Source organism: Oncorhynchus mykiss, chromosome 20, assembly GCF_013265735.2.
Source record: "Oncorhynchus mykiss isolate Arlee chromosome 20, USDA_OmykA_1.1, whole genome shotgun sequence".
NCBI lineage: Eukaryota > Metazoa > Chordata > Actinopteri > Salmoniformes > Salmonidae > Oncorhynchus > Oncorhynchus mykiss.
In genome coordinates this window covers 13,272,467-13,298,374 of record NC_048584.1, presented here as the reverse complement: position 1 = coordinate 13,298,374, position 25,908 = coordinate 13,272,467, and the positions used below count along the sequence as shown (strand labels likewise).

At 41.8% G+C, this 25,908-nt stretch overlaps 1 protein-coding gene across 4 annotated transcripts; it reads right to left on the bottom strand.

Moving 5' to 3' along the window:
• Positions 1-538: 538 nt before the first annotated feature.
• LOC110499012 (myoferlin) lies at positions 539-25,123 on the bottom strand. 4 transcript variants are annotated; one of them, XM_036955851.1, is made up of 53 exons: positions 24,788-25,123; positions 24,327-24,382; positions 24,003-24,094; positions 20,557-20,665; positions 19,738-19,831; positions 19,180-19,346; positions 18,948-19,076; positions 18,763-18,825; positions 18,603-18,653; positions 18,422-18,452; positions 17,946-18,061; positions 17,554-17,680; positions 17,190-17,293; positions 17,024-17,092; positions 16,882-16,925; positions 16,283-16,365; positions 16,033-16,065; positions 15,169-15,293; positions 14,932-15,045; positions 14,554-14,731; positions 14,333-14,457; positions 14,036-14,145; positions 13,689-13,881; positions 12,875-13,162; positions 12,595-12,758; positions 12,144-12,258; positions 11,967-12,069; positions 11,691-11,827; positions 11,445-11,615; positions 11,217-11,310; positions 9,585-9,662; positions 9,305-9,486; positions 9,036-9,194; positions 8,842-8,943; positions 8,582-8,743; positions 8,271-8,433; positions 8,081-8,154; positions 7,155-7,166; positions 6,969-7,067; positions 6,734-6,862; positions 6,389-6,544; positions 4,576-4,667; positions 4,306-4,476; positions 4,000-4,148; positions 3,731-3,870; positions 3,555-3,643; positions 3,380-3,475; positions 2,154-2,295; positions 1,945-2,044; positions 1,617-1,810; positions 1,351-1,460; positions 1,095-1,242; positions 539-961 (listed from the first exon to the last, which is right to left on the bottom strand). In XM_036955851.1, the coding sequence occupies exons 1-53, from the start codon at positions 24,876-24,878 to the stop codon at positions 923-925; spliced, it is 6,162 nt and encodes a 2,053-aa protein (XP_036811746.1). In that variant the 5' UTR covers positions 24,879-25,123; the 3' UTR covers positions 539-922. The 4 variants fall into 4 exon arrangements, with proteins under 4 accessions (XP_036811746.1, XP_036811747.1, XP_036811748.1 ...); XM_036955852.1 differs by lacking the exon at positions 16,033-16,065; XM_036955853.1 differs by lacking the exons at positions 24,003-24,094; positions 24,788-25,123 and having other exon boundaries at positions 24,327-24,346.
• Positions 25,124-25,908: the final 785 nt, after the last annotated feature.

The window sequence follows — 25,908 nt, the reverse complement described above, 5'->3', positions numbered from 1 at the left end:
ATTTCTATTATCCGTCTCCACAAGTTCTTATCAAATCATTACGAGCCTAAACTAAATTAAACTGCAAAGGTGATACTGTAAGACAAGACCAACTTGCTTGCATTTCACCCGAAAATAATAAGGGAACAAATTGCGTCAAGGCACACCAATCATGTTTGAGACAGATACTGTAGATCGAGAGCACAGCGACCTCTGCCACTGAAAGAGTGTATGGCCAAAGACATGACTTCTGTTGTATGGTTTTGGTGTAGTCGAAGATTATTTTTGCCCCATTCAGCTGTAGTTTCGTTTTAACCTTTGGATTACATTTTACTGATGGAAAACCAAGATCAAATTACTAAAAACCTTTACAAAACATGTATTTCCTTTTAATTGACATTGGTCTCTCTATCCACATTTTAGCAGTTGTATTTTAAACTTGGCTGGAGTTAAGGTTACACTTAACCTGCAGGCATGTCCTTACCGTTGACATGGGTTTTCACCTGAACTAAGAATATTAATATATATTTTTTAAACACACCTAAGACCAACAACTCCATTTGCATACTGATTATCATTTATTATGACCTTTAAAAAACAAACATGTTTGTAAACATACATCTTCAAACAATACAAAAGCAGATTTGAACATTCAGTGTGTACATAATCACAACAATATCTGAATCGCAAAGCACAGAACATTGACAAAAAAAAGTGAAAAAGTGCATAACGTTTAAGGAATTAAGGAATGACTAACTTCTGAAAAGAGAACATATGGCAGAAGTTAGTTTGAACAATACCAATTGTGCATTCTGTGGACAAACAGTAATTTTTTTATACATTTGAAATATTACACATACAGTTTTGAATACATAAAAATAGTCCTGATATTTTTGGTTGAAAATACATGGGAAAACTTTGGGTCTCTGCTCCTCTGGAGTTCTCATTGAAACGGCTTCACAATTTTCATTGAAATATAGTTCTAGAATAAAGAAAAAAAGCAATTAGGCAAACATTAATAACATCAAAAACGTAAGCTATCGGTTTGTTATTTCCTTAATGGGAATTTTATTTAAAACAATCTGACCCTCTATCCTCCTCCTGCTTGTTCTTACCGGTAAAGAGTATAACAGGATTCCGATGAAGAGCAGCACTAGGATCAGCAGGATCAGTCCAATGAACATACACTTGAATCTGCGACACAAAATAAGCTTCATGGTCTTACAGGGGTTCGTGAACCAGAAGAAGGACGTGTCTGGACGGCTGTTGAAAGAGGAAACAGAGTTTAATATGGTATGTACAGTTTGAGGTAAACATTTCTGATATGCCTATGAAAAGGGTTAATCTACACAGACCAGTGGAAGTCCTTACTTAGGGAAGTCAAGCTTTGGGTTCATGTTGGGTTCATCCCTGCCCTTCCCAGCAGGCTTCCCATCCACCTCATTCTCAGCCACAATTTCAAGAGTCATCTCGACCTTCCCCTACACAAGATGTTCATTCAGATGTATTCCACACAATGTTTCATATATGCCTCTGATTTGAAATTTAGTAATCTACTGCAGATCCCCTAAAACCAGGTTGATTTATAGTCTTAGTTTTGCCATTGTTAAAATTGATGACCGCTAAGCTGTACTCACACCAAGGACTTCCTTCCCATCCTGTTCAATGACACAGGGCCACCAGCCTCTGACAGACTGCTGAGCGAACAGCGAGTTGGTCAGGTCTGATTTGTGTGGCTCTGCATCCAACATCACCTCCATCATACCCAGACCGCACTTCTCTGGAGTCTTGGCAGGAGGGGTTAGGTTATGCAGATCCAGCTCTACTGTGCCTATAAAATGAGCAGAACAGCACAGAACTGTGTGTTAATAGCAGAATTGATCAGCTGAAGCAACATTAACATCTGAACATTTTTGGTTGAAAGAAAGTATTGTATGGTAATTCATAGTGCTAGTGGTGTCTCACCCAGGTAATCATCCAATGAGAACTTGTCATTATCCCAAATTTGAACAATCAACTTGGGGGGTATCCTGAACTCTGTTTTGTCTAGACTCCAGAAGTGCTCCTGTTTAAGATAAGCAAAAAACAGGCACAATTGTTGCCAATGAAATGCATCTCAATTTTATCTTACTACACTATTACGTTTGTAATATTTTTGTCAAGCCTCAACAAACCTTCTTGGAGACCAGACATAGCTGTTCAGCGGGCAGGTATTCAAAGCCAAAGATGAACCTCCAGTTGAAGTTGCCATCTCCGTCCAGAGACCTGTAGTGGACGTCAGTCTTCTGCTTGTCCTCCTCCATACCTGGCATCCAACTGAAAAGACAAACTGACTGGTTAAATCATTTAGGTTGTAATGTGCAATTGTAGTAGTTAGATCCTAATATATTTTCAACAGATAATTGTTCAACACTAAACTCTATCCTCCCGATTCCTGCTTACAAGAAAAAACAGGAAGTACCAGTGACGAGCTCTATACGGAAGTGGTCTGATGAAGCGGATGCTAAACTACAGCACTGTTGTTTCGCTAGCACAGACTGGAATATGTTTTCCGGAATTCATCTGATAACATTGACAAGTTTACCAGTCACTGGCTTCATTAATAAGTGCAGCGACGATATTGTCACTACACTGACTGTACATATCCCAACCAGAAGCCATGGGTTACAGGCAACAGCCACACTAAGCTAAAGGCTGGAGCTGCCGCTTTCAAGGGGTGGGACACTAATCCGGACGCTTATAAGAAATCCTGCTACAACCTACGACGAGCCATCAAACAGGCAAAGCATCAATACAGGACTAAGATCGAATCCTACTACTCCAGCTCTGACGCTGGTCGGATGTGGTAGGGTTTGCAGAATATCACAGATTACAAAGGGAAATCCAGCCGCAAGCTGCCCAGTGACGCATGCCTACCAGACGAGTTAAATGCCTTCTATGCTTGCTGTTCCGGACGACTGATCAGTCTTCGTAGCCAGTAAGACCTTTAAACAGCTTAACATTTACAAGGCTGCAGGGCCAGAAGGATTACCAGGATGCATACTCCGAGCATGCACTGACCAGCTGGCAAGTGTCTTCACTGGCATTTTCAACGTCTCCCTGACCCAGTCTGTAATACCTACAGATTTCAAGCAGACCACCATAATAAATGACTACCGCCCTGTAGCACTCATCTGTAGCCATTTAATGCTTTGAATGGCTGGTCATGGCTCACAACACCATCATTCCAGAAACTCTGGACCCACAACAATTTTCACACTGCCCCAACAGATGTCGCAATCTCTACTGCCCTCTCCCAGGTGGACAAAAGGAAAACCTATGTGAGAATGCTGTTGATTGACTACAGCGCTGCATTTTTGGTAAGCATTTCAATGTTAATCTACATTTGATTTATTGATACCCTTTGACGTAGATATCGCTCATGTGCTCCCCAGTGATGCTGGTTTCATCCAGAATGACATCAGTGGTGTTCCAAACAACAGCTCGAAGGAAATACCTAAATGGAGACATGGAATTCATTAAGACGTTTATAGACAAGATTACTTTGAAATACCAAATTGAGAAACAATTCTTACTTTTTGGCCTTGCGTGGTGCAATGTCAAAGGGTGGTCCGGGAAGGCCCATGCTTTTGGGGTAAACATCCACCCACATTTGAAGACGGCCCTATAAAGTGAGTAAAAATACAGTTAGTCTCATATACATGGAAGCAGTGGTAGACATATTAAAGAGGAAGACAACATGGACAGTGACCTGAGAGAGTTGGGGCTGGAAGCTGCTGAACAGTGTTCTGGTCTCCACATGCTCTGGCACCAATCCTTGAGTTCTGAGTACATGCAGAGGGAGACGTTCGTTGGCAGGGCCCAAGTGCTGGTGGATCTCGTTGTTAGCCTCTAAATGTAGATGGTAAAAGTGGGTTACCTCAAGTCACATAAAGGCTCTACTCAGGTCACACAAAACAATCTAAAATGAACGTGAAGAAAAAAAAACTGCATTTAAAAAATAAAAAGGTAATGAATTACCAAATTGAGCCAGCGTGTACTGTTCCCCATTGAATGACAGTGTGTTGCCATCGTCTTCTGTTATGGGTGGAGGGACACCTTTGAGGCGGGCCAGGTTCTGAAGGATCTGAGAGGGCTTCAGCTGGTCGCGCCATTGGTTGATTCCAGAGCTGTTTCAGGGAGATCACAGCAAATAAGTTCTTAATTGACCTGCCTAGTAAAATAAAATGTAAGTAAAATACTATCTGTAGCTATACAACAGAAGGCAAGGGGCATTTTGTAGTGAACTCTCACATTACGATTTACAGTAGGAAAAAGTATCCTCACATGCAGTATGTCTGAGGCAGGCCACAGTAGGAGCCGAAGCGCGACAATAAACGGTTCTCCAGGTCAATCACCGTCTCGCCCACTTTCTCATCCCGACTCAGCAGATCATAGTCATACACAGAGATCTTCAGGTCTTTGTCTTCAGGCAAGAAACATGTCATCTCAAACATTCTGCAAAACAAAGGAGGTTTAGTATAAGTGTAATGTACAATATTAGCCATAAGATCTTGAGGGTAAGTAAATATCTAAATTAAAATGTGCGATTTTTACCTTCCAAACACAGGGTTGGTGGTATTTGGTAAGTAGTTATCTCGGTCCTCAATTGACTTTTTCCCCAGAGCAATCTTCATATAAGGATCACACTGTAAAGGAAAGGCAAATTGAGAAAACATGTTGCAACATTGAAGCGATTCAATGTAGTATGCGTAAAATTGAAGAGGGCAGCAACGGACAATGCAAGAGCTTTGGATTCTAAGGTTATATCTTCATTTTGGGATAAACAGTTAGACATAACAAGGTTCACTACCTATAGTGCCTTCAGAAAGTATTCACACCCCTTTACTTTTTCCACATTTTTGTTGTGTTTCTGCCTGAATCGTCTCTGGCCTACACACACTACCCCATAACATCAAAGTGGTATTATGGTCTTGAGAAATTTTTTAAAATGAATAAAAAAATTAAAAGCTAAAATGTTCAGAAGTAAATGTTTGCTTATTTAACAAGTTGCAGGGACTCACTCTGTGCAAGAAGTGTTGAACATGATTTTTGAATGACTACCTCATTTCTGTACCCCAACATACAGATAAATTGTAAGTTCCCTCAGTCGAGCAGTGAATTTCAAACACAGATTTAACCAAAGACCAGGAAGGTTTTCCAATGCCTCGCGAAGGGCACCTATTGGTAGAGGGGTAAAACTTTTTTTAAAGACACTTAATATCCCTTTGAGCATGGTGAATTGTGAATTACATTTTGGATGGTGTCAATACACCCAGTCACTACAAAGATACAGGCATCCTTCCTAACTCAGTTGCCGAAGAGGCAAGAAACCACTCAGGGATTTCATAATGAGGCCAATGGTGACTAAACAGTGGCTGTGATAGGAGAAAACTGAGGATGGATCAAGAACATTGTAGTTACTCCACAATACTAATCAAAACGAGTAAAAATAACGCCTGTAAAAATAAAAAATGCATTCTGTTTTCAAAGAGTTAAAATTTCAAAAAGTGGCAAAGAAATGAACTTTTTCCAAATACAAGCCGTTATGTTTGGACCAAATCCAATACAACACAATGAGTACCACTCATATTGTTAAGCATGGTGGTGGCTGCATCATGTTATGGGTATGCTGGTCATCAGCAAGGACTACAGAGTTTTGTTTATTTGAATAGCACTAAGCACATGCAAAATCCTAGAGGAAAACCTGGTTCAGTCTGCTTTCCACCAGGCACATACAACTTTCAGCAGGACAATAACCTAAAACACAAGGCCAAATATACACAAGTTGCTTACCAAGAGAACATTGAATGTTCCCGAGTGGCCTAGTTACAGTTGACTTAAATCTGCTTAAAAATCTAAGGCAGAACTTGAAAATGGCTATGTAGCTATGGTCAACAACCAATTTGACAGAGCTTGAAGAATTGTGAAAATGGGCAAATGTTGCACAATCCAGGTGGGCACATCTTAGAGACTTACCTAGAAAAGACTCACAGCTGTAGTCGCTGCCAAAGCTTACTAACATGCATTTACTCAGGGGTATGAATACTTATGCAAATGATATATTTCTGCATTTGATTTAATACATTCGCACACATTTCTAAAAACATGTTTTCACTTAGGGGGTAGTGTGTGAAGATGGGTGAGAATTATACTTTAAATCCATTTTGAATTCAGGCTGCAACAACAAAATGTGGAATAAGTCAAAATACCCCAATTCATGTTGTAAAGTTACAAATAATATGAGATGAATATTGCTCACGCCAATCAATGTCAAACCAATATGGGCTTAGAACTTTAAAGCCAATCATCTCAGAATCACATTTTTACAGATGTAATCTTATAACTCCAAGGTCACATCAGGACTCGCCTGGCCGTTGTTATCCTTTGGTTGCAGGTTGATGCCTCTGACCACATAGATCCTGACCAGGCACTCCTGAGGCCCGCTTTTAGGCAGCTCACGGAACTGGCGAGGAGGAAGAGCAACACCCGGGTCGTCTGATAGAGGGTACACCTTAAAAGAGCCCTGAAAAAACAAATCAGCCATCACTGACAGGTAGCAATGCATCAACTCCGCCACTAGAATGCAGCAATAGCCTGATTTATGACTGATGCATTCCATCCATTTGTATAACCGAGCCAATGTGGCATGTTATGCATGAGACATGTAAGTGTAGGTATTTTGTGACACAACGGTGAGCAACTGCTGTTCCACCTTGAATTCTCCAACGACAGATGGATCATCTTCCCCATCTTCATTCTTGCCTCTTTTCAGTTTGAAGGTCCTGCAGAAATCAGTGAGTTGTTTGAACTCAGGAATCTCTTCCAGTTCGTTATCATACACCTGAAAACAGAGGATATAAAATGATATTTGAGTCTAGGGGGGGACTATTCCAATTAATCAGTGCAGCTACTTCAGATGTATTCTGTGTGAGATGTCAAGGCTTCACCTTCAAAGTGTCATATCCTTTCTTTAGGTAAGGACGGCACTTCTCCTGATCTCCAATGGAAGCGTAGAATTTACTCCACCAATCAACTGTCTCCTTCTCCTAATGTGAAAAAGCGAAGTTAACATCAAATTCAAGTCTGTACATCAGTGTGATAGAGAGCTGTGCGTAGAAGTTTTCATATCTTACCTTCTCTGCAAGCTTTAAGGAAGGAGAATGGGATGAAAGGAAAGATAAGTAAACAAGGTGTCAAGTCAATATCAGAGTCATTCGTATGCCAGGTAGTGAATCAGTGTCACATGAATGTGTCACATGCATGATCAATCTGGTAGATTCTATAAGATCTGCTGTAGTATGAAGGGGGGAAAAAAAAAAACACTTATTTATTTGATTCATTGATCACCAAATGTGAGCCAATGACACGATTGGACATTGTTTGAATGCACGAGCTACGATTGTCTAGAAGGTTGATCATTGATTACAATAGAAGTGGTATAATTTGCAGTTCTGTCATTTTAAATGCATACAATTATAAAACAATTTAAATATGATTGCCTGATCAGCAATATCTATTGGATTATAGGAATGAGTAGGCAAGATGTGAGAATGCAAAATCAAAAGAATAGTTTCAATAAGGGTTTATTTTTTTTGTTGCTCAGTTCTAAATACGAGACACAGATGTCCTGTTTTATTAGATTAAACTCAAACTTAATCATTTTTTTATTTTTTTTTAAACAGGTTCAAAGTTCGATTTAATTTTGTTTACTTCTTTGGATGAGTCACATTTTGACTCTGCTCATACTCCTTCCGCAGCAGTCATTTCACCACACACACACACACATAGATCACCGTTGAGATTTGAGAAAGGCAACCTCAACCCTGCAGTGTCTTTGTCCAGCCTATAGAGTTAAACTATAGATGACCATACATACAAGATGAGAAGTAGGTGGCGGCCATTTTGTTGACTGCTGCTGATATACTCTACACAAACTGCAAGTCAAAGCATCGACGTGGAATTCGGACACTTATTAGATAGAATAAATCTTACAAGCTGAGTGTAATGTCCAACAAAATATGGTGAATGAGGGATTTCCCCTTCAAATGCCAGAGTGTACCTGCGTTTCAAGCACAGGCCTCCCGTCTTCCATGTCAATTCTGATGTCCCGAGGAGAAGCGGCCATCAGAGCCACTAAAAAAGTTGAGACAATTTCTTATGTACATCTCATATGTTGGAAAACCATTTCAATCTCAACATAGGGTGGTAGAATGCACGTGTAGTAAGTGTATGATAGAGACAACAGTTACCTTTGGATGACATGGATGACTTCTGGATGATGTAAGGGTCACAGCGAAACTCCTCCAGAGTGTCTATGGTACACTGTCCAACCACTGGCTTCCTGCCAAATGGCCTGTGGTCGATCACCTTCAGCACAATGGGAGGGGTGTACATCTCCTCTTTGGGAAGGAGCTGAGGATAAAGACGAGACAACTTTGACATCGATCCCCTGAGTGAGGAATGAGAGGACGCCTACACTGGCAACATTTTACCCCCCCCCCCAAAAAAACAGAAGAAAAAAAAACACAAGTGCCTGAGATCCAAAGCAAGCAGCTCTTACCACTTTGAGGAAGAGGACAGATCCAGGAAAGTTGGGGCTCTTCTTCATGTTCTTGATGACAGCAGACTGAACCACCTCTCCTCCACACTCCACCACCAGGCTAGGGGAGGACACTGTGGCCAACTGGTAGGTCTTCATGTTGCGCAAGCCCCAGGCCAGAATCTGGAACACACACACACAGCATATATAGTGGGAAACTGCAGGTAAACTTGCCATTTCTGTGGTAATGTTATGACATGACTGAAGTATTGTAGGTTTACCTCAATGGCCATGAGTTGCACCACAGGCCGTATCCCCTGAGGCACCATGTACAGATTCTCTGCCCTCTTGGGAGGAACCAGAGGGAGGTCCATCCCAATCCCCTAGAGACAAGAGTACACAATACACATAACCCTCTTCCTATAAGCCTACCCCACTAACCAATACTGATCCACATCCTCCTCTGGTACTACACCTTATCCATCAGGATGAGCTCAGCAGCCACAAGCACCTCCCCAGCCCGCCTGCCCTTGTGTGTGATGGGGGACCACAGCAGTTGAGGGGTCTGGTCCATGCCTGGGTTCAGTTTCACCAGGGGGACACACGTGCTCCGACCCAGCAGCTCATGTTTCCCCTGGGGCAGAGTGTAACACATTAACCAACTACAGCCAGGATGAAAATCACAGTCAATTAGGGGACTGTGTTGATAACCTGAGTAACTGACGGGACTTTGATCACACTCACCACTTGGTCATTGTCATAGAACTCCAGCACCACATCAGGGGGATAGTGGGCGATGTTCTGGGGGTCCCCGTAGATCTCCATGTTATGGAAGATCAGAGTCTGGTCCCACGTGGGGTTCAGAGTAGCCTTCATGGTCTCGGTGGTTTGACTCATGTGCAGGAAAGACACATGGGCATATGGATCTAGGAGGAGATCGAACACATTGTGTGTTATTTTCATAATATCTCACGTGCCAACTGCCACCAAATCAAGAGGATTTTTGACAGGGAGATGTGCAGACCCGAGAAGCTGTCTTTGTCCATGGCAACAAGGTTCCTGGCCTGGTAAACGTAGATGCGGAGGTGGTAGACATGCGACCCTGCAGGAAGAAAAAAAAAATAACAAGGTTAACCTCTTAGAGCTCTAGGGGCGCTATTTCATTTTTGGATAAAAAACGTTCCCGTTTTAAGCGCGATATTTTGTCACGAAAAGATGCTCGACTATGCATATTCTTGACAGTTTTGGAAAGAAAACACTGAAGTTTCAGAATCTGCAAAGATTTTGTCTGTAAGTGCCCCAGAACTCATTCTACAGGCGAAACCAAGATGATGCATCACCCAGGAATTAGCAGAATTTCTGAAGCTCTGTTTTCCATTCTCTCCTTATATGGCTGTGATTGCGCAACGAATGAGCCTACACTTTCTGTCGTTCGCCCAAGGTCTTAGCAGCATTGTGACGTATTTGTAGGCATATCATTGGAAGATTGGCCATAAGAGACTACATTTTCCAGAGGTCCGCCCGGTGTCCTTTGTCTAAATTTGTGCGTAATCTTCAGGTGCGGGCATTTTCTCCTGGGATTCAGGAGAGAAAGCATTTTTCCAAGAACGATGTATCAATGAAGAGATATGTGAAAAACACCTTGATGATTGATTCTAAACAACGTTTGCCATGTTTTCAGTCGATATTATGGAGTTAATTTGGAAAAAAGTTTGCGTTTTGAGGACTGAATTTATGGATTTTTTTTGGTAGCCAAATGTGATGTATAAAACGGAGCTATTTCTAATACACAAGGAATCTTTTTGGAAAAACTGAGCATCTGCTATCTAACTGAGAGTATCCTCATTGAAAACATCAGAAGTTCTTCAAAGGTAAATGATTTTATTTGAAGGCTTTTATGTTTTTGTTAATGTTGCGTGCTGGATGCTAACGCTAATGCTAACGCTAAATGCTAACGCGAAATGCTAACTCTAGCTAGCTACTTTTACACAAATGATTGTTTTCCTATGGTTGAGAAGCATATTTTGAAAATCTGAGATGACAGTGTTGTTTACAAAAGGCTAAGCTTGAGAGATGGCATATTTATTTCATTTCATTTGCGATTTTCATAAATAGTTAACGTTGTGTTATGCTAATGAGCTTGCTGATAGATTTACACAATCCTGGATACAGGGGTTTTTTCATAGCTAAACGTGACGCAGAAAACGGAGCGATTTGTCCTAAACAAATAATCTTTCAGGAAAAACTGAACATTTGCTATCTGAGAGTCTCCTCATTGAAAACATCTGAAGTTCTTCAAAGGTAAATGATTTTTTTGAATGCTTTTCTGTTTTTTTGTGTAAATGTTGCCAGCTGAATGCTAATGCTAAATGCTACGTTAGCCATCAATACTGTTACACAAATGCTTGTTTTGCAATGGTTGAGAAGCATATTTTGAAAATCTGAGATGACAGTGTTGTTAACAAAAGGCTAAGCTTGAGAGCTAGCATATTTATTTCATTTCATTTGCGATTTTCATGAATAGTTAACGTTGCGTTATGGTAATGAGCTTGAGTCTGTATTCACGAACCCGGATCCGGGATGGGGAGATCAGAAAGGTTAAGGCCAGTATCAGACAGAGAAATCCATGCCAACTATGTATAACTAAAGCACTCACTGTCAAATGAACAGGAAACAGTTGGAGTATTGGCACCAAAGGGCTTGGACGCATCAACCTTCTCATCTTTTCTCTTCTCATCTGTATCAACCCCCTGCAAAGACAAATCAAGAATCCCTCAGAATTAATCACTCAACAGGGATGGACAACTGCTGGACAAGTGTCGTCATGCCAGGGAGAAGAGAAAACCAACAGAAGCTGCAGGTCGCGAGGACCAGAGTTGCTCACCAGTGCCCCCTCCAGTTTGAAAATGGCGGATGCCCCTAGGCGGTCGGCGGGGGCCATCTTCCTCCTCCAGCGTCGGCGTCGGATTGTGTCGGTGGAACGCACCTTCCTGTGGAACTTCCAGCCAATCAGAGAGGAGAACTCCCAGCCCTCCGGGTCTCCTTGGTCTCGCTTCTGAAAAGGCAGGGGAATATATTAGACACCCACAACATTTAATTACAGTTTCCTATTGGCACAGTGCGCACGGACCTCAGCGGTTGTACCAGCAGCGGATCTCTTCCTGGGCCTGACCACTCTCCTCCGTCTGTGGACGTGGTACATCTTCTCTGCTGGCACCCATGACTTGGGCTTTTCATCTGGAGGGATGGTGATTCCATACTCCCAACCTGCATTCAAATAAAACCTTAGAAATTCATACACAATGCTTGAAAATACTACAGGTCATTTCTACAGTAGTAGACATTACAAATTCCAATTTCAAGTCAAGTCCTCCACTGCAAGATCAAGCAGTGTGTGAAAGCAGACCTTTCTCATCCACAGCCCGATTGTCATCCACAGCCCACTCAGCCTCCCAGCTCCAGCCTGCAGGACACTCCATCTCCCCTGGGTTCTGGGTCTTCTCCCCATTCTGCAAACGCAACGAACAACACCTCAGTTACTTGAACACCGTTGTGCGTTTGTCTGTGTTGTGTGTTCCCTAACCACGTCAGCGTAGGGCTCAGCAGCAGGCTTCCACTCTCCGCCAGGGAAGCGAGTCTCGTTCTGGAAGACTTCATCTATGAATTCAGTGTGTCCCGCATCTGCCTCTGTCAACAGACTTGTACAGACACAAAAAGAGATTATTACAGACTTAAAACCTGCTCAAAAAGACCTGGTACAACAATACTCCTCACTAATGGGTGGTTGATGGAATGAGAAAAATGAAAAACAACCAAAGAACTGGCAGCTTGGTCATGTTCATTAGGCACCAAAGGGAAGAAAATAAGAAACAGGGAGGGCCTACCTAGACTTATCATATATATATATATATATATATTCTGTTTCAAAACGGCGTGCCCTGTCTGCTGAACATGACTGATTTCATGACTGATTGTGATAAAGGAGCGCAGATGACAAATATTCTACCACTGTATAAAACAAACATGCGTCTTACCCTTTCTCTGGGTCGATGAACCATTCTCCCTCCCACTCCCAGCCTCGCGGGGGCATGAAGTACTCCTGTTTCAGCTTCAGTTTGCCAGTCACATCAGAGTACTTGTGGCGTAAACCCAGACCCGTAGTTCCCCACTTTCCCAGCATGTAGGCCTGATTCTCATACTGCCAAAGGGGGGGGAGGAAACAAACACTTGATATATATTATACATAAACACTCTCCTCCATTTCTATTAAGTTCAACACTCAAAAAAAAGGGAGTCATTTTCATAGAACCATACCAATTCAGCAAACACACTGAACGTCCCCTCAGAGAAAGTGTTGAACTTCTTCTCGTGTGCAGACAGGCCAAGCCACACGTTGACTCTGATCTGGACTGGAACCTTGAGTCCCTTGTTTTTATCCATAGGGTACTGCATGAGGATAGTCCTGGTCCTGCCGCAGAACTGTCCACAGGCCTGTTCGCTGTAGGTGGAGTAGAGGAGCTGGTGGGCTGGGATACGGCTGTACGCCACTCTCGTCTCCCCCCTCAGCATCCAGATGATCACGTCAGGCATGCTGTTCTGGGGCTGGAGAGGGACACATGTAAACACACAATGTCAATTAAATCCCTGGTTAATACAGACCTACCACTACCTTCAAGGGTAATTTAGAGGGAATTTTACATGGAAACATGCAGTAAAAGTCAAACATTTGGACATGGGTTTGGAAAAGGGTTTTTCCTTTAATATTTTTTCTAAATTATAGACAACAAAACTATGAAACATATGGAATCATATAGTAACCAAAAAACAGATACTCATTTCACAGATTACACCTACTTTGTAGAATATAAAATAAACAAATCAAGCTAACACTTTTTTGGTTACTACATGATTCCATAGTTTGCCTTCACTACTATTCTACAATGTAGAAAATAGTACAAATAAAGAAAAACCCTTAAATGAGTAGGTGTCCAAACATTTGGCTGGTACTGTACTTAAAATGTGAAGAGCCTATAGCCCCAATTTTCAGCCATTACAAAATCGCTGATTATTGATAGCATTTTACCAAAAGTATATCATGCCCAGACTAACAGCTTGACCTCTGACCTACCTCATCAGCAAGCTGCTTCAGTTTGTCTAGCCAGCCCTCGATGTCCACCAGGGTGTCCTTGATGTCGGCGGGCTCGTCTCTCATACAGTCGGCCCCCTCCATGATGGTCTGCAGGGCGTTGTCCCGCAGCTTCTTGATCTGGATGTCCAGGGCAGTCAGGTTGGATTGGCCCTCCAGGTCTGGAACTTTGAAACTGGTATGATGGGGATTGGGTTAGATACAAATACTGGGTTAACAGTCATCTTCGCCGTGTTTGAGCTAGATCAGAAAGGAGTTATTATTTGAAAACCCAACAGATTATCCCAATGTTTACCAGCTAAACCCATTAAAAACAAGGAAGCATTTACCGGTCAAGATCGTCGATCAGCTGATTCACCAGCTTCAGCCAGATCTCTGCCAGACAGTTGTCAGAAGCTTTAGCCAAGATGGCCGTCTTCATTGCAGTGATGTTAGATTGCTGAAAGGAGCAATAGACTAAAATGTTACATTGCATTCATACATTCTATGAATAATAGAATACTATTTACATTTTAGTCATTTAGCAGACACTCCTATCCAGAGCGACTTACAGTAGTGTGCATACATTTTCATACTATGAATAAAATCTTCCATGGCAAAAAACAATAATTAACACATTATCTTACCAGGCGTTCAGATATGTACAGAATTATGTTGACTGCATCCAAGCGGTGACTGATGTCCTCCCAGAAAGATGTGATGACAACCACTGGCTTTGTGTCAGCCCAGGGCAGGTAATAGTAGTGGTTACCTGTTTAAAATAAACTAAATTAGTCCAATTCACATACTCTTGTAGAGGTACCAATTACCAGATGAGTTTCATTTCTAAGGTGGCGTGGTCCTTTACCATCAAACACAGCACAGCTGTACTGGGTAGTGGAGGACAGTGGTTTACAGGTGGTGTCCAGTTTGTTGCCATAGTTGCCGATGCTGACCTCAAACTGGATTGGTTCGCCAGGCTCCTGGAGCATGCTGGCACTGTGGAACACGGCACACAGACAGTACTTCCTCCTACGCTGGTATTTCTGATCAGAAAATAAAACGTGTTTGGTTTAGATTTTATTTTAAGTATGAATTGACTTACATTTCAAATAACTTTATTATTCAAAGATGTAGCATGTATTTTGCTTTTCTTTGGCCATAACCACCAAAACAGGACATACCTATAGGAGAAAAGGGTAAGGTAAAATTGATTAAGAACCAATGGGAGGACAGGTTACAGTACCTGGGCCACCAAGATGTCATCACTAGGGATCGCATCCACAGTCTTGTCAGGTTTGCCTTCCAGTTTAGTCGAGAGCTCAACCAGGATTCGTCCTCGATAGGCCACCCCTTCACCCTGTCAAAAAAGAAAAAAAGTATAGATCAATTCAATGTCAACATTAGTTTATACAGTCCATATGTAGAGATCGGTCAACATCTCAAAGCTTAGAGATGTACTCAATTCCCTTGCAGGACCTACCTTGCCATAGTTCAGCTCTTCATAAGGGTCAAGAAGCCCAGTAAACTCTCTGGGACTCCCATACAGGTTGACATAGCAAGGCCCAAAGGCTGGCAGAAAACCCACCTCAGACTCCCCAGTCTTCCCTGTGGAGGAAATAGCATTTTTTTTTATTTTTTTTTACTAATGTGTCTAAATAATGAGCTGCACAAAGCTGTGGAGTTAGTTCTGGGTGTCAGAAGCTGATGTCTTGGATGGAGAACAGTTAACACAGCAGTAGCAAATCTAGGGCATCTGCTCTGTTCCCCCCCCCCCCCCCCCCTCTTTGGAGTGTTAGGTTACACAAAGAATCTCAGCCTCACACAGCAACTTAGAAATGCAACACATGCAGCAAATGAGCTTTCTCTCCATCTTTGGCAAACAAAAGGAGCACAGGCAACTCTGACAGCACGAACAAAGCATGCAAATGATATTGAAGTCACAAAATTCCATAACCGAATATGAAGGGTTAGACGGGAGGCAAAAATGTTTGCTGTAACCTTTTGAGTACCAAGGAAGGACAACTTTGAAATGATATGTTCTCACTACACTCAAATATCATGCTATCGTACTCAAAGGGCTACAGAAATGAATTGACCGGGCACAACTCTTAGCAGTCACACAGTAACTGCAGTGCAGTAATCATTGTCTGGGGTCAAATTCAATCCATTCTAAAAATTCTTTGAAACGTCGTGCTGGGCTATAATCTGAGGAATTGACTAATGTGATGTATACAGTACTGCAAACTGCAGTATCCTTCACATGACGCGTTTGTGGTACCGGGCCAAATAAGATTTTTACACTGGGTGGTACTTTAATAATTCATCACATCTATTGAACCCTCACGTGATTGAGAGAACCCATTTCCCGCATGTTCGTCTAGACAAAGAGAGAAAAAAAAAAGGCACGTTCTGTACATTAGACAATTACAATAGAATATAGAGATGAATAGAGTAGACCTGTTCATTTAACAACCAAAGTGAATGGACATCATGTAATTAGACAACTACAATGGCATAGAAATCATATACTTGAGCTATAGATGGTGAAAGAGAAATAGTGGGGCGTAGTGGAATAGACCTCAATCGAACCATACCTTCAATTTCACCACCAGAGGACGCTATCTTGCCCAAGTTCAAGTAAGTGGTGCCAATTGAGTCATTCCGAGTCAAGCGATCCCTGCATAAGAAGTGCAATATCACAACATGACATTATCCACCGTCAACTTCACTGTCATCACATTTAGAGGACACACGGTTAGAAGACACGGTTTTCCTAACCTTTGACTTGCCCTGATTTTCCACCATTCCCACTAGCAACAGACTAAGGCTACAGTGGTGTTTCCCTGCCAACAGAATCCCAGCCTGGAACAGGGAGTGGCGGTTGACTGACTCATACTATAGTACGGCCAAGTTCCTCCCAGGCCAAATAACAGACTGACCACACTCTGGAGACGCCATTACACAGCATACAGGCAGGGAGCAGAGAGAGAGCACAAGGGAGGCACTCTAAGAGGGCTGACTATACACTACTTCCTGGCCCTATTTGTGCAGAAACTCGGGACCTTAGAAAGTATGCATCTGAATACGGTTCTAAAACAGTGCGGTAGGTCAGAACAAAACTGACAAGAGGGCAAATGAAGTGCTTTAAAAATGGATACATTAGTGTTCAGTAGAGAAGATACTGTTGACTTACCAATCAAATATGGTCAGTTTGATTTGTTCACACATGGAAGGGAACTGCAGAAAGATTTTGTGAAATCATTGTTTTGAATCACAATTTACCAAAGCAGAAATCCAGTACACAAGTGTGTTTTTTTTTTGTGTTTTTTTTTTACCTTAACCTGAAGATTCAGCATTTGGTTCCATTCTGGGTTGGCATTCTTCTCAATGACTTGGGTGCACAGCTACAACAAACATTCACATATCAACTTCACTGCACAACCATTTCCATAATAAACAAATCCTCCCCATGATGAGTTGTGTAGAGAGGAATGGGAGTACCTTTTTGCCAGCGAAGCGGGCCTCTACAAAAGGGTCCACTAGATTCTTCTTGTTCCCATCCCCTCCAAACATATCCTTCACTGACTGGGCAAAGGCATCATCCACTATGAAAATAACCACACAAAAAAAACATACTGGTTAAGTTTGTTTTGAGAGGAAAGTATATACCACATCAATCCAAATCTCACATAGTTTCGAGAGTTACACTTTTCTAAATGAATAGCTAGCACAGATGCACACCCCCATCTTATGCGTAGAGAGCAAGCACTTAGAAGTCAGTGCTGAAGAACCTTAAAGCATAACAAATCAACCACAACAGCAGCAGGACGTGATCGCTACGACATTAGATATAGGAGTGGTGTACTCTGGGGAATGTCCTCGGCCCGGAACACTTTGAGAGACAGGGTGACCCATCGCAGAGTGACCCCCGCTGGCATCAGCAGGTTACTCTCTATGTCATCCTGGTCATCGCTAACGTCCCTCTTCTCTACCTGCGGAAGTCAAACACACACTGGTGTCACACTTTGCTATGGTAGGGACATACGTTATTTTCATGTAAATCTGACTGGGGGAGGCATATGGGGGTCTTCCTGGGGCATGTACATCCATACATTATTTATTTATTTTTAAATTTCAGCGCCAGCCACGATTTAGCAGTAGCGGTGCGCCGATGTTAAATGCATATAGGGGAAACACTGAGGAACTGTGGGAGGTAAACCCAAACTAAAGGTTGTATTACTGAACGCATTACTGTACCGGTGGTTCGTCTCCCGTCCCAACTATGAACATGCTGACTTTGAGGTATCCCCTGGCCCCCGAGCTGTAGTCATCAGGGTCATTCAGAAGGAGCCACTTCCTCATAACGGAGTGATCTGTGAGACAGACGGGCACAACATTTACCTCCATAGACGGGTTGTCTGACAACATCACATAAATGATGCACGTGTCGATGAGTTAAGATTCTGAACATTCGGACAGCTAACAACAATGACAAGCTTATGCCATGTGGAGAATCATAGATGGCTCATCAGCTAGTTGTATCTTGTTATTGATACCATGTCTTGTTTAGAGGTGTTTTGACTGATGTCTATACTAATATGGCTCAAATTTGCTTGCTAGAAAACCAACAACTGTAACAATGAATTTAAGATATATACATTTGCACAATGAGCACTTATGTTTCCAATAAACATTGAGACTGCAAATACAGAGAGTCACCTCCATAAACCTACCTGGTCCATCATAAATAAAGCCAATAGCAACCTGTGGGAAGCAAAAGATGGGAAATACCTCAGACTGATAAAATACATAAATCGAGTAATGGATTATAAAGTTGGGACTTCTTCTTGGGACTTCTTCGTGTCCTTAGTCCTTGAATGTTTTAATAAGAGGTGTAGGGGAAAGGAGGAGTACCTTGAAGTCCCCCATGAGACTGTCAGCTCTCAGAGAGAAGGAGTCGTACACCTACAGAAGGAGAGCACTTAATTCAAGCGAGAATGAAATGCTATACAACTCATAGCAACTGAATGTTCACCAGTTAGTGCCAAAATGACCAACATTGAGTTCAACTTACCCGAAAGCTGATAGATTGATCGAATAGGTCTAATGGTAACATGTTGACGTTGTAAAAGAACATCTGTAAAGAGAAAGGAATTGGCGTTGTTTAATGAGAAAAGCTAAGCCACAAACTGCAGTCATTTCTCAATTTGATAAGCACACATGGACTTAGTCAAGTTTAATAAATATGGCTGCCTTTACCTCATCAAAGAAGGGATTGTTTCCCCTCCTTATCCTTGTTCTGTGAGTCTGTCCACAAACATTCACCTTAACAACAGGTTTGATGTTATTCCCAGGGAGCTGTCGCCCCTCTATGATCCTGACACGGATCTGAGGGTAAGAGATGAGAATGAGAAAAAGGGAGTGAAAACAATGTTACGCAGCATGACAGTTGTGTTTAGATAGATGTTAGAACCGCTGTGGGAGAATTCACCTGAAAGTCCTGCGGTTTATTGGCCAGGGGACGGTTCCGTTTCCTGGTACTCCTGACCAGTCTTTGGTTAGGGTTCCCAGGCTGACCATTGGAGGAGACTCCCCCTGCACAGCCACTCTGTCCTCCATCAATAAAGTCCTCATCCCTCTCTTCACCGCCACCTTCCACTGCACACGCGCGCACACACACACACACACACACACACACACACACACACACACACACAATCAGATTAAAGTATATTCAACAGCACAAATGTTTTTGCTGAAGTAACAGCTAATACAAGGATCCAAATAAACTCATAGGCCTTTCATAATCCTGCCACTTCATAATCCTGCCACATGGAAAACAAAGCCACAGGAAAACAAAGCCACAGGAAAACAAAGCAAAAATACAAATAGCTCCATGATGTTTCTTTCTTATTTGGATGATTAAGACAAGCATACCAGACAGCTCTTTTTTACAATCAAAGTATTCATCCACAGAGCCGAGCAAACAAAAGTCCTCCATGATCCCAAAGACAAATGCTACCGTGGCACTACAGACCACATGACGTACCAGAATCACCAGCTGTGGCTCCTTCCTGTGGGTCATTTGGCTTTGGAGCGGCATTGGCTGGAGGGTCATAGCGAATCAAAAGGCTTACTGTGGCCTGGAAGGTGAATAATTGGTGGAATCAATCAATCAATCAATCATCCCATTAAAACATGCTGGTATCAAAATTCAAATTGGAAAATTGCACCAGATTTTTATGCTCATGTGGTTAAGATAATAACTGTTGAATTAAAAATTGTATAATAGGGATTGAAAGGATTGCAGGGAAAACAGGTGTTTCAATTTGAGCTGATTGCATGATTGTTTTCCCCATATCCTTGGTAGCTGGTGAGTATTAACTAGTGAGGGGATTGCATTAATCTGGCCCATCGCTTGGGTAGGCGTAGTTTGCACTGGGTGGAAAGTGATTGCAGATTGGTTTGTTTTGGAACCGGGGTGCCTCCGGAACATAAGCTGGCTGCCCTGTTCTGGCCGCCGGTGAAGTCTGCTCAAAACAAAAGTGACATAGGTTAAGCACGTAGAGTAATGAGTAGGATTCTGTGTTCACACGCAAAAGTGATTGCTTTTGATTTTTTTTAAAACGCTTTAATCTGCCTTCCCAATTGAAACTAATTAAAGCATATAATTTCATGAAACAGAGATGTTGTATGTTTCTGAACGATGGATCATGCTGCCTTGTTGACAACATAACCGAGCGGCGCAGATTGCTGTTCGATTTGAGCAGGGTGCGCCTCCCTCACCAGCTATGCCCGGTCACATGACCGGCCATAGACCGGTGTACCCAGGGCCAGTTTAATCGAATCCCCTCAGTGAAAAACATACCCCAATAGCCTGCCCCTTTTCATTGACAAGAGCCACATCTTGAGATGGAGAGGATTTGACTTGACCAGTTGCAAGGTCTTTCAGTGAGATTTTTGCAGAGCCTAGAAACCTACAAAACAAGGGCAAACTTCAGATTCGGCTAGCTGTAAAAACAAATACGGCTTTCATACTATACAAAGGTGAGGGTTGAAATTACTTTTGATAATAAATATCAGGCACATCAACAAACAAAACCCATCCCACTTATTCAATTACAGTCCATTCCAAAATACATCCCTACACAGGCTGAGGGGCCAGTGAGGGGGAAACATTCACAGACAGGAATTTCTCGCAAGGCCTCGGCTGTGAAACAAAGACCCAAGAAACGTTCAGCTGCATTCACACGGATTTCAATTTTCTCTGAATTTTTCTCCACTTGCGATGTACAGTTTATGACCATTGCAATAAATTATACAAAGTCCACCTTTTAAACATTGTTGGAATCGGCTAAACTTTGAATATTGAGATAATAAATGATAGAGACGAAGCCTTGATTAGAAAGAGTCTAACTAGCCAGAAGGCTTTGGAATGTGTTTGATGGAAAGGAGGAGAGCGATGTGTTGATATAAAGAAGACAGATGGACATCTGTGGATTAGGTGAAGGAGAGGTTGAAGTCAGGAGGTGAGGGGTGAGGTCAGTTCCCCTTAAGGGAGTAATCAGGGTTAGTATCTGGTTACCTTCTTCCTCTTGGGCATAAACTAAGGATTGGGAGAGAGGGAGTGTCTTAAGTAGGATGTATATAAACTGTGACGTGAGAAATGTTTTGTTGTTTGATTACAGCTGTACAGAACCTTTGGGAATAATTCAACTTGGTTAAAGCTTCTCTAGTGTGCGTGGGTTATTTACTCTGAAAAATAACATGTAACATTTCACGATCCCTCGCTTGATGAGAACCCTTAACTGGTTGTGGTGCCTCTACTACTATTGTTTTCTTCCCCACCACTTGTTCCTTCCACTCTTCTCACCTCCTCCAGATAGGAGACACGCTGAACACACCTTGCTCTTGCCACCGCGGTCTTCTTCACCCTAACAGGGCACTTCAGGATTTTGGGCGCATGTTCGCCTCCACAATTGCAGCATTTCACTTCATCTGGCATATGATACTCTTCCATTCCGCACACACGACCAAATGTTTTGCATTCATGACACTTAAGGGGCTTGTGCACAAAAGCTCTTGCAGGGTATCTCATGAATCCTAGCCGTATATGAGATGGGAGAGACTCTTCATCAAAGAACAGTAGTATGGATAAAGTCCATTCATTTTCTCCATCCACCATATACAGGCCAGTCGATGTGCTTGAACCACTCCATCGATGTCTTCAGTTATGTCGTCGACCTTCACTTCTTGCGCCACCCCAGAAATAACCCCCTTGACATTCCACGCCTATATCTTTCTGAGGCTTAAAACATGCTTCTTCTTCTCTGCCTATACACACGCAAAAAAAAAAAATAAGACAACTTCCTGTGACACTTTCCTCCAACACGTTCCAGATTTTCCATCGTGATGTTAAACGGATTGCCCAGGTAGCATAGATCCAACGCCACACGCCGACAAAAAACTAATCTAGGGGTTTCCTAGTTTCCACCACAACTTTCCTTCTCTTGATTTAAGTTCTTCGTCGCCACTGTAACCCACTCATTTTCAATCTCTGTGCTATTATCTTCACCCGACTCACTAGCAGTTTCAAACAAAACCTCAGTTCACGCCATCGTCTCCGACAGTACATTGCTTGCTAGCTTTCGCTGTGGTCTGTGGGAATGAGTGGGCACTCGTGTGCTAAGTGATGACACCATGATAAAATACTATGATATGACTTGCTGCACCACATCACCTACTGTATGCATGAACAAATTGTTACAACCCTTTCAAGGACTTGAACTTGTACCCTCCAATCATGATTGAGGTCTTTACAGACAGGATACGATTAAACATCCTGGTGGCTATTGTTATTAATGTTACACTTTGCACTTTACTGGTCACTCTGCTTATGGGGAATAGTACATTTCCTATGCAGTGTTCAGACTGATCTCTTCTACATCTGGGAGGCTGAAACTTGAATTCTCTGGAGATTGATACTCTTCTGGAATGCAGGATAATAAACCTGTGGATGTTTTTTTGGGGGGGAGGGGTCATTTGAGGAATTCCTGCCCAAATCTAATAAGTCCAGAATCACAAGCTTAACATTTCTCTCCCAAGTTGCTAGGGTTATCAAGTATCATAACATACCCTGAAAAACTATGTGAGAGAGGAGTCCCTATACTCTCCCACATCGTCAGTGTGTGTGTCAGATTAGGCTAACTCAATGGAAAGCTTTACTCACATCACATGGCCTGCACTGATGCATGCATATAACTGACCAAACTGGAGCATCAGACATCCGATTTCAAATGTGCCGAGCTGCAGAATACTGTAGCTAATCTACATTACATACACAGGATTCACAGACATGATAATTTTACTGAATTAATCTCACTAAAACATTTACATTCTGTAAAGTATGTGTTGTCTTCATAACACAAAGCTTTCACGATTTTAATTGGCAGACCGCGGAAAATCTTTCTGTGGTTACATCTCCAGATCGTTACCATATGTCTTTTCCTCTGTGAATGGAAAATACTAGACAGACACCACAACATTTTAACTTTGGTCTATACTTAGTGGCCTGAACCCTCCCAACTTTTTCATCCTACATGAATACAATCTTTCCCTATCAGCAAGTGCCATCCAGCTCATCCCAACAGAACAAACAGGGATTCATTCATTGTTGCCTAAGATGGATCACCTCTCCCACTCATTGCAAGGACGTCTGAGCATGGCAAGTAGGGTGTGGGCGCTACATGTTGAGCCAACAATGAGGTCTCCTGAAACAGTGGCTATGCTAACTTACTTTTCCATTAACATTATCCCTAGAATGCATTGTAGTACTCTCAGTAGATATTGGGAATTGAATCGTATGCCATGCTACAAGCCCTGATCTGTTTATGTCATTATGTAGCTCTGGTCAAACCGTTTCAAGACTGCAGTTGACTCTTTCCCTTTGGGGGTTAATTTGCAGGAGGTTGGTCTAATCTACAGTATACCTTCATTAAAATTGAACCGATTAAGAGATCTTGTAGTAGTCGTAGAAGTCCTACCACCCCCTGTAATCACATTGCAGACTAGGCAGCTCTTTGCAACTTCATTTAGAGGACAGCTCTGCTCTGTTTTAATGAGGTGGAGCAAACTGGGTTTCTCTCTCTCCTAACCCTCCCCTATTACTGCAGGGGTGCATTCATTACACCTGTTGCAAAACATTTCTTAAATGGAGGCAAATGGAACGGTGAGGGACCTACCTGAATTTGTCCAATAGAAACTATTGTTTTAGTTGCAAAAAGGAACGTTGAGGTGTATGTGTGGGCCACTTACTTATCTTTCCCAATAGTTTCATAGTCTTTCACAATCACATCAATGTAAGATGAGGAATCAAGCGCAGAGCCCTTCAAATCAAACTGAAGGACCTGTAATCAAACATGACATGTATTAATTATCAAATCAGGGGCACTGCCAAGGTGTTTCAGGTACACACAAATCATATTATTAAGCCTATTAGAGAGCAGGCAATGACAATATTATACAGAAGCCTACAATAGTACACTATCAGCATTGTAGCTATTTTGAGCATATCTAGTCTTGCTTTGGCAATACAACTTTCCCAAGGACAAATACTCTGTTTGAACAGAAAGTACTTACTTCATTCCAAACTGGGTTCACTTCACTGTCAATTGATTTGGTTTTCTTCTTTTCATCTGAAAGTAACATTTGTTTTTTTCCCCCCACTTTTTTCAGTCACATTTTACAGTTGCTAAGAAAGTATCCCATTCTTAGCAACTTGTACAGAGTAAAAGAATGCCAATGCAGTCAATAGAACTCAGGTAATATTGAATTGATACATTCATCAGTTGAGGTCAAATGAAAAGTTATTGCCTACTTCAAAGGACCACATCCTGATTTAACCAATCAATAGGTTACACCATCATCATTCTTCATCTCACAACCTTTGTTCTTTCTCAATGAATGCAACAAAAGAAAACGTTATGACATTTCTATGTGTAAGGTGATGGGAGTAGCTCAATAAAGCAGCCCATCAGATTTGTGGATCAAAATACAGAAATATAAACTCTGGGACATAAAAAGTAAGAGCACTTCCTTACCTTTAAAAATAATAGATGCTACGGGATCCGGTGTCCTTCCAAGTTTATTTTTAGGCAGACCTTTAGCAGATTCTACCACAACCCGCAACATTATGATCCTCACTAATAGGATTCAGTATTGTTCTGGAATTACTTTAAAAAACCGAATAGCGCGCAGCATCATCACCACCGCCACCCCATCACTAAAGCTAACAGCACCTATTTGAACCCGTGTTAAATTTAGGAAAATATCAAGGGTGGGTCAGAGAGGAATAGGCTAATCGAGAGGTTTCACTCTCGCCAAAATTGAGCCCAATGCGTTTCTAAACTTGTTGCCTGCCTTCCCGCCTTTGAGGCAACGACTCCCATTGTTAGGACGGAGACATGAGCATCTCGTCATTATACCGATCTTTGGGTGGGTGGGGATTTGGGGGGAAGGGCAGTGTGCTGCCATCCTGTGTAAAGTGTTGACAGAGGAAAATATTGGCTCAGTGAAATAAGTAGGAAAATACTGTAAAAAAAAGTGCTAGTACTTTGCATGGCGTTATTAAAACAGGATATACAGGACAAAAATACATCTAGACTGAACAAATCGTATTTTTCCATTGATATTTGTCCGTTAATTTCTGTCCCATGACAAGTTAATTGGTGCTCTATTGTTATTGGACCGGTCAATAAAAGTACTCTGTCTCTATCTAGTGTTTGTTTTTTTATTAACATGTCAACAAACAAAAGAGGAATAGTCACATGCAAACAAGCATACATACAAACTATTTACATTGCCAGGAATCCTAAACAAACAAATCATAATCATTAATAATACAAGTTTTAATTGCCTTTTTGTTTTTCATTTTAGTTAAAGTAGTGCCATATTGTTTAAATTCATTTATAATGTGGAAAAAAGTTAGGTTTTGAATTAGACAATTTGCATTTGTGAATATGAAATGTGCCTAATATTATTAGCAGTTTAATTTAATATACTACATCTTTATCAATGTCAGAATTTCTGAAATAAATCATTATATCAAAACCATTAAATTGTACAACCGGTCCTATTTTTTTGTAATACAATTCTGTATGTCAATCCCAAAAATTATACTATAAATACAGGCGAAAAACAAATGCAAAATGGTCTCCTCCAT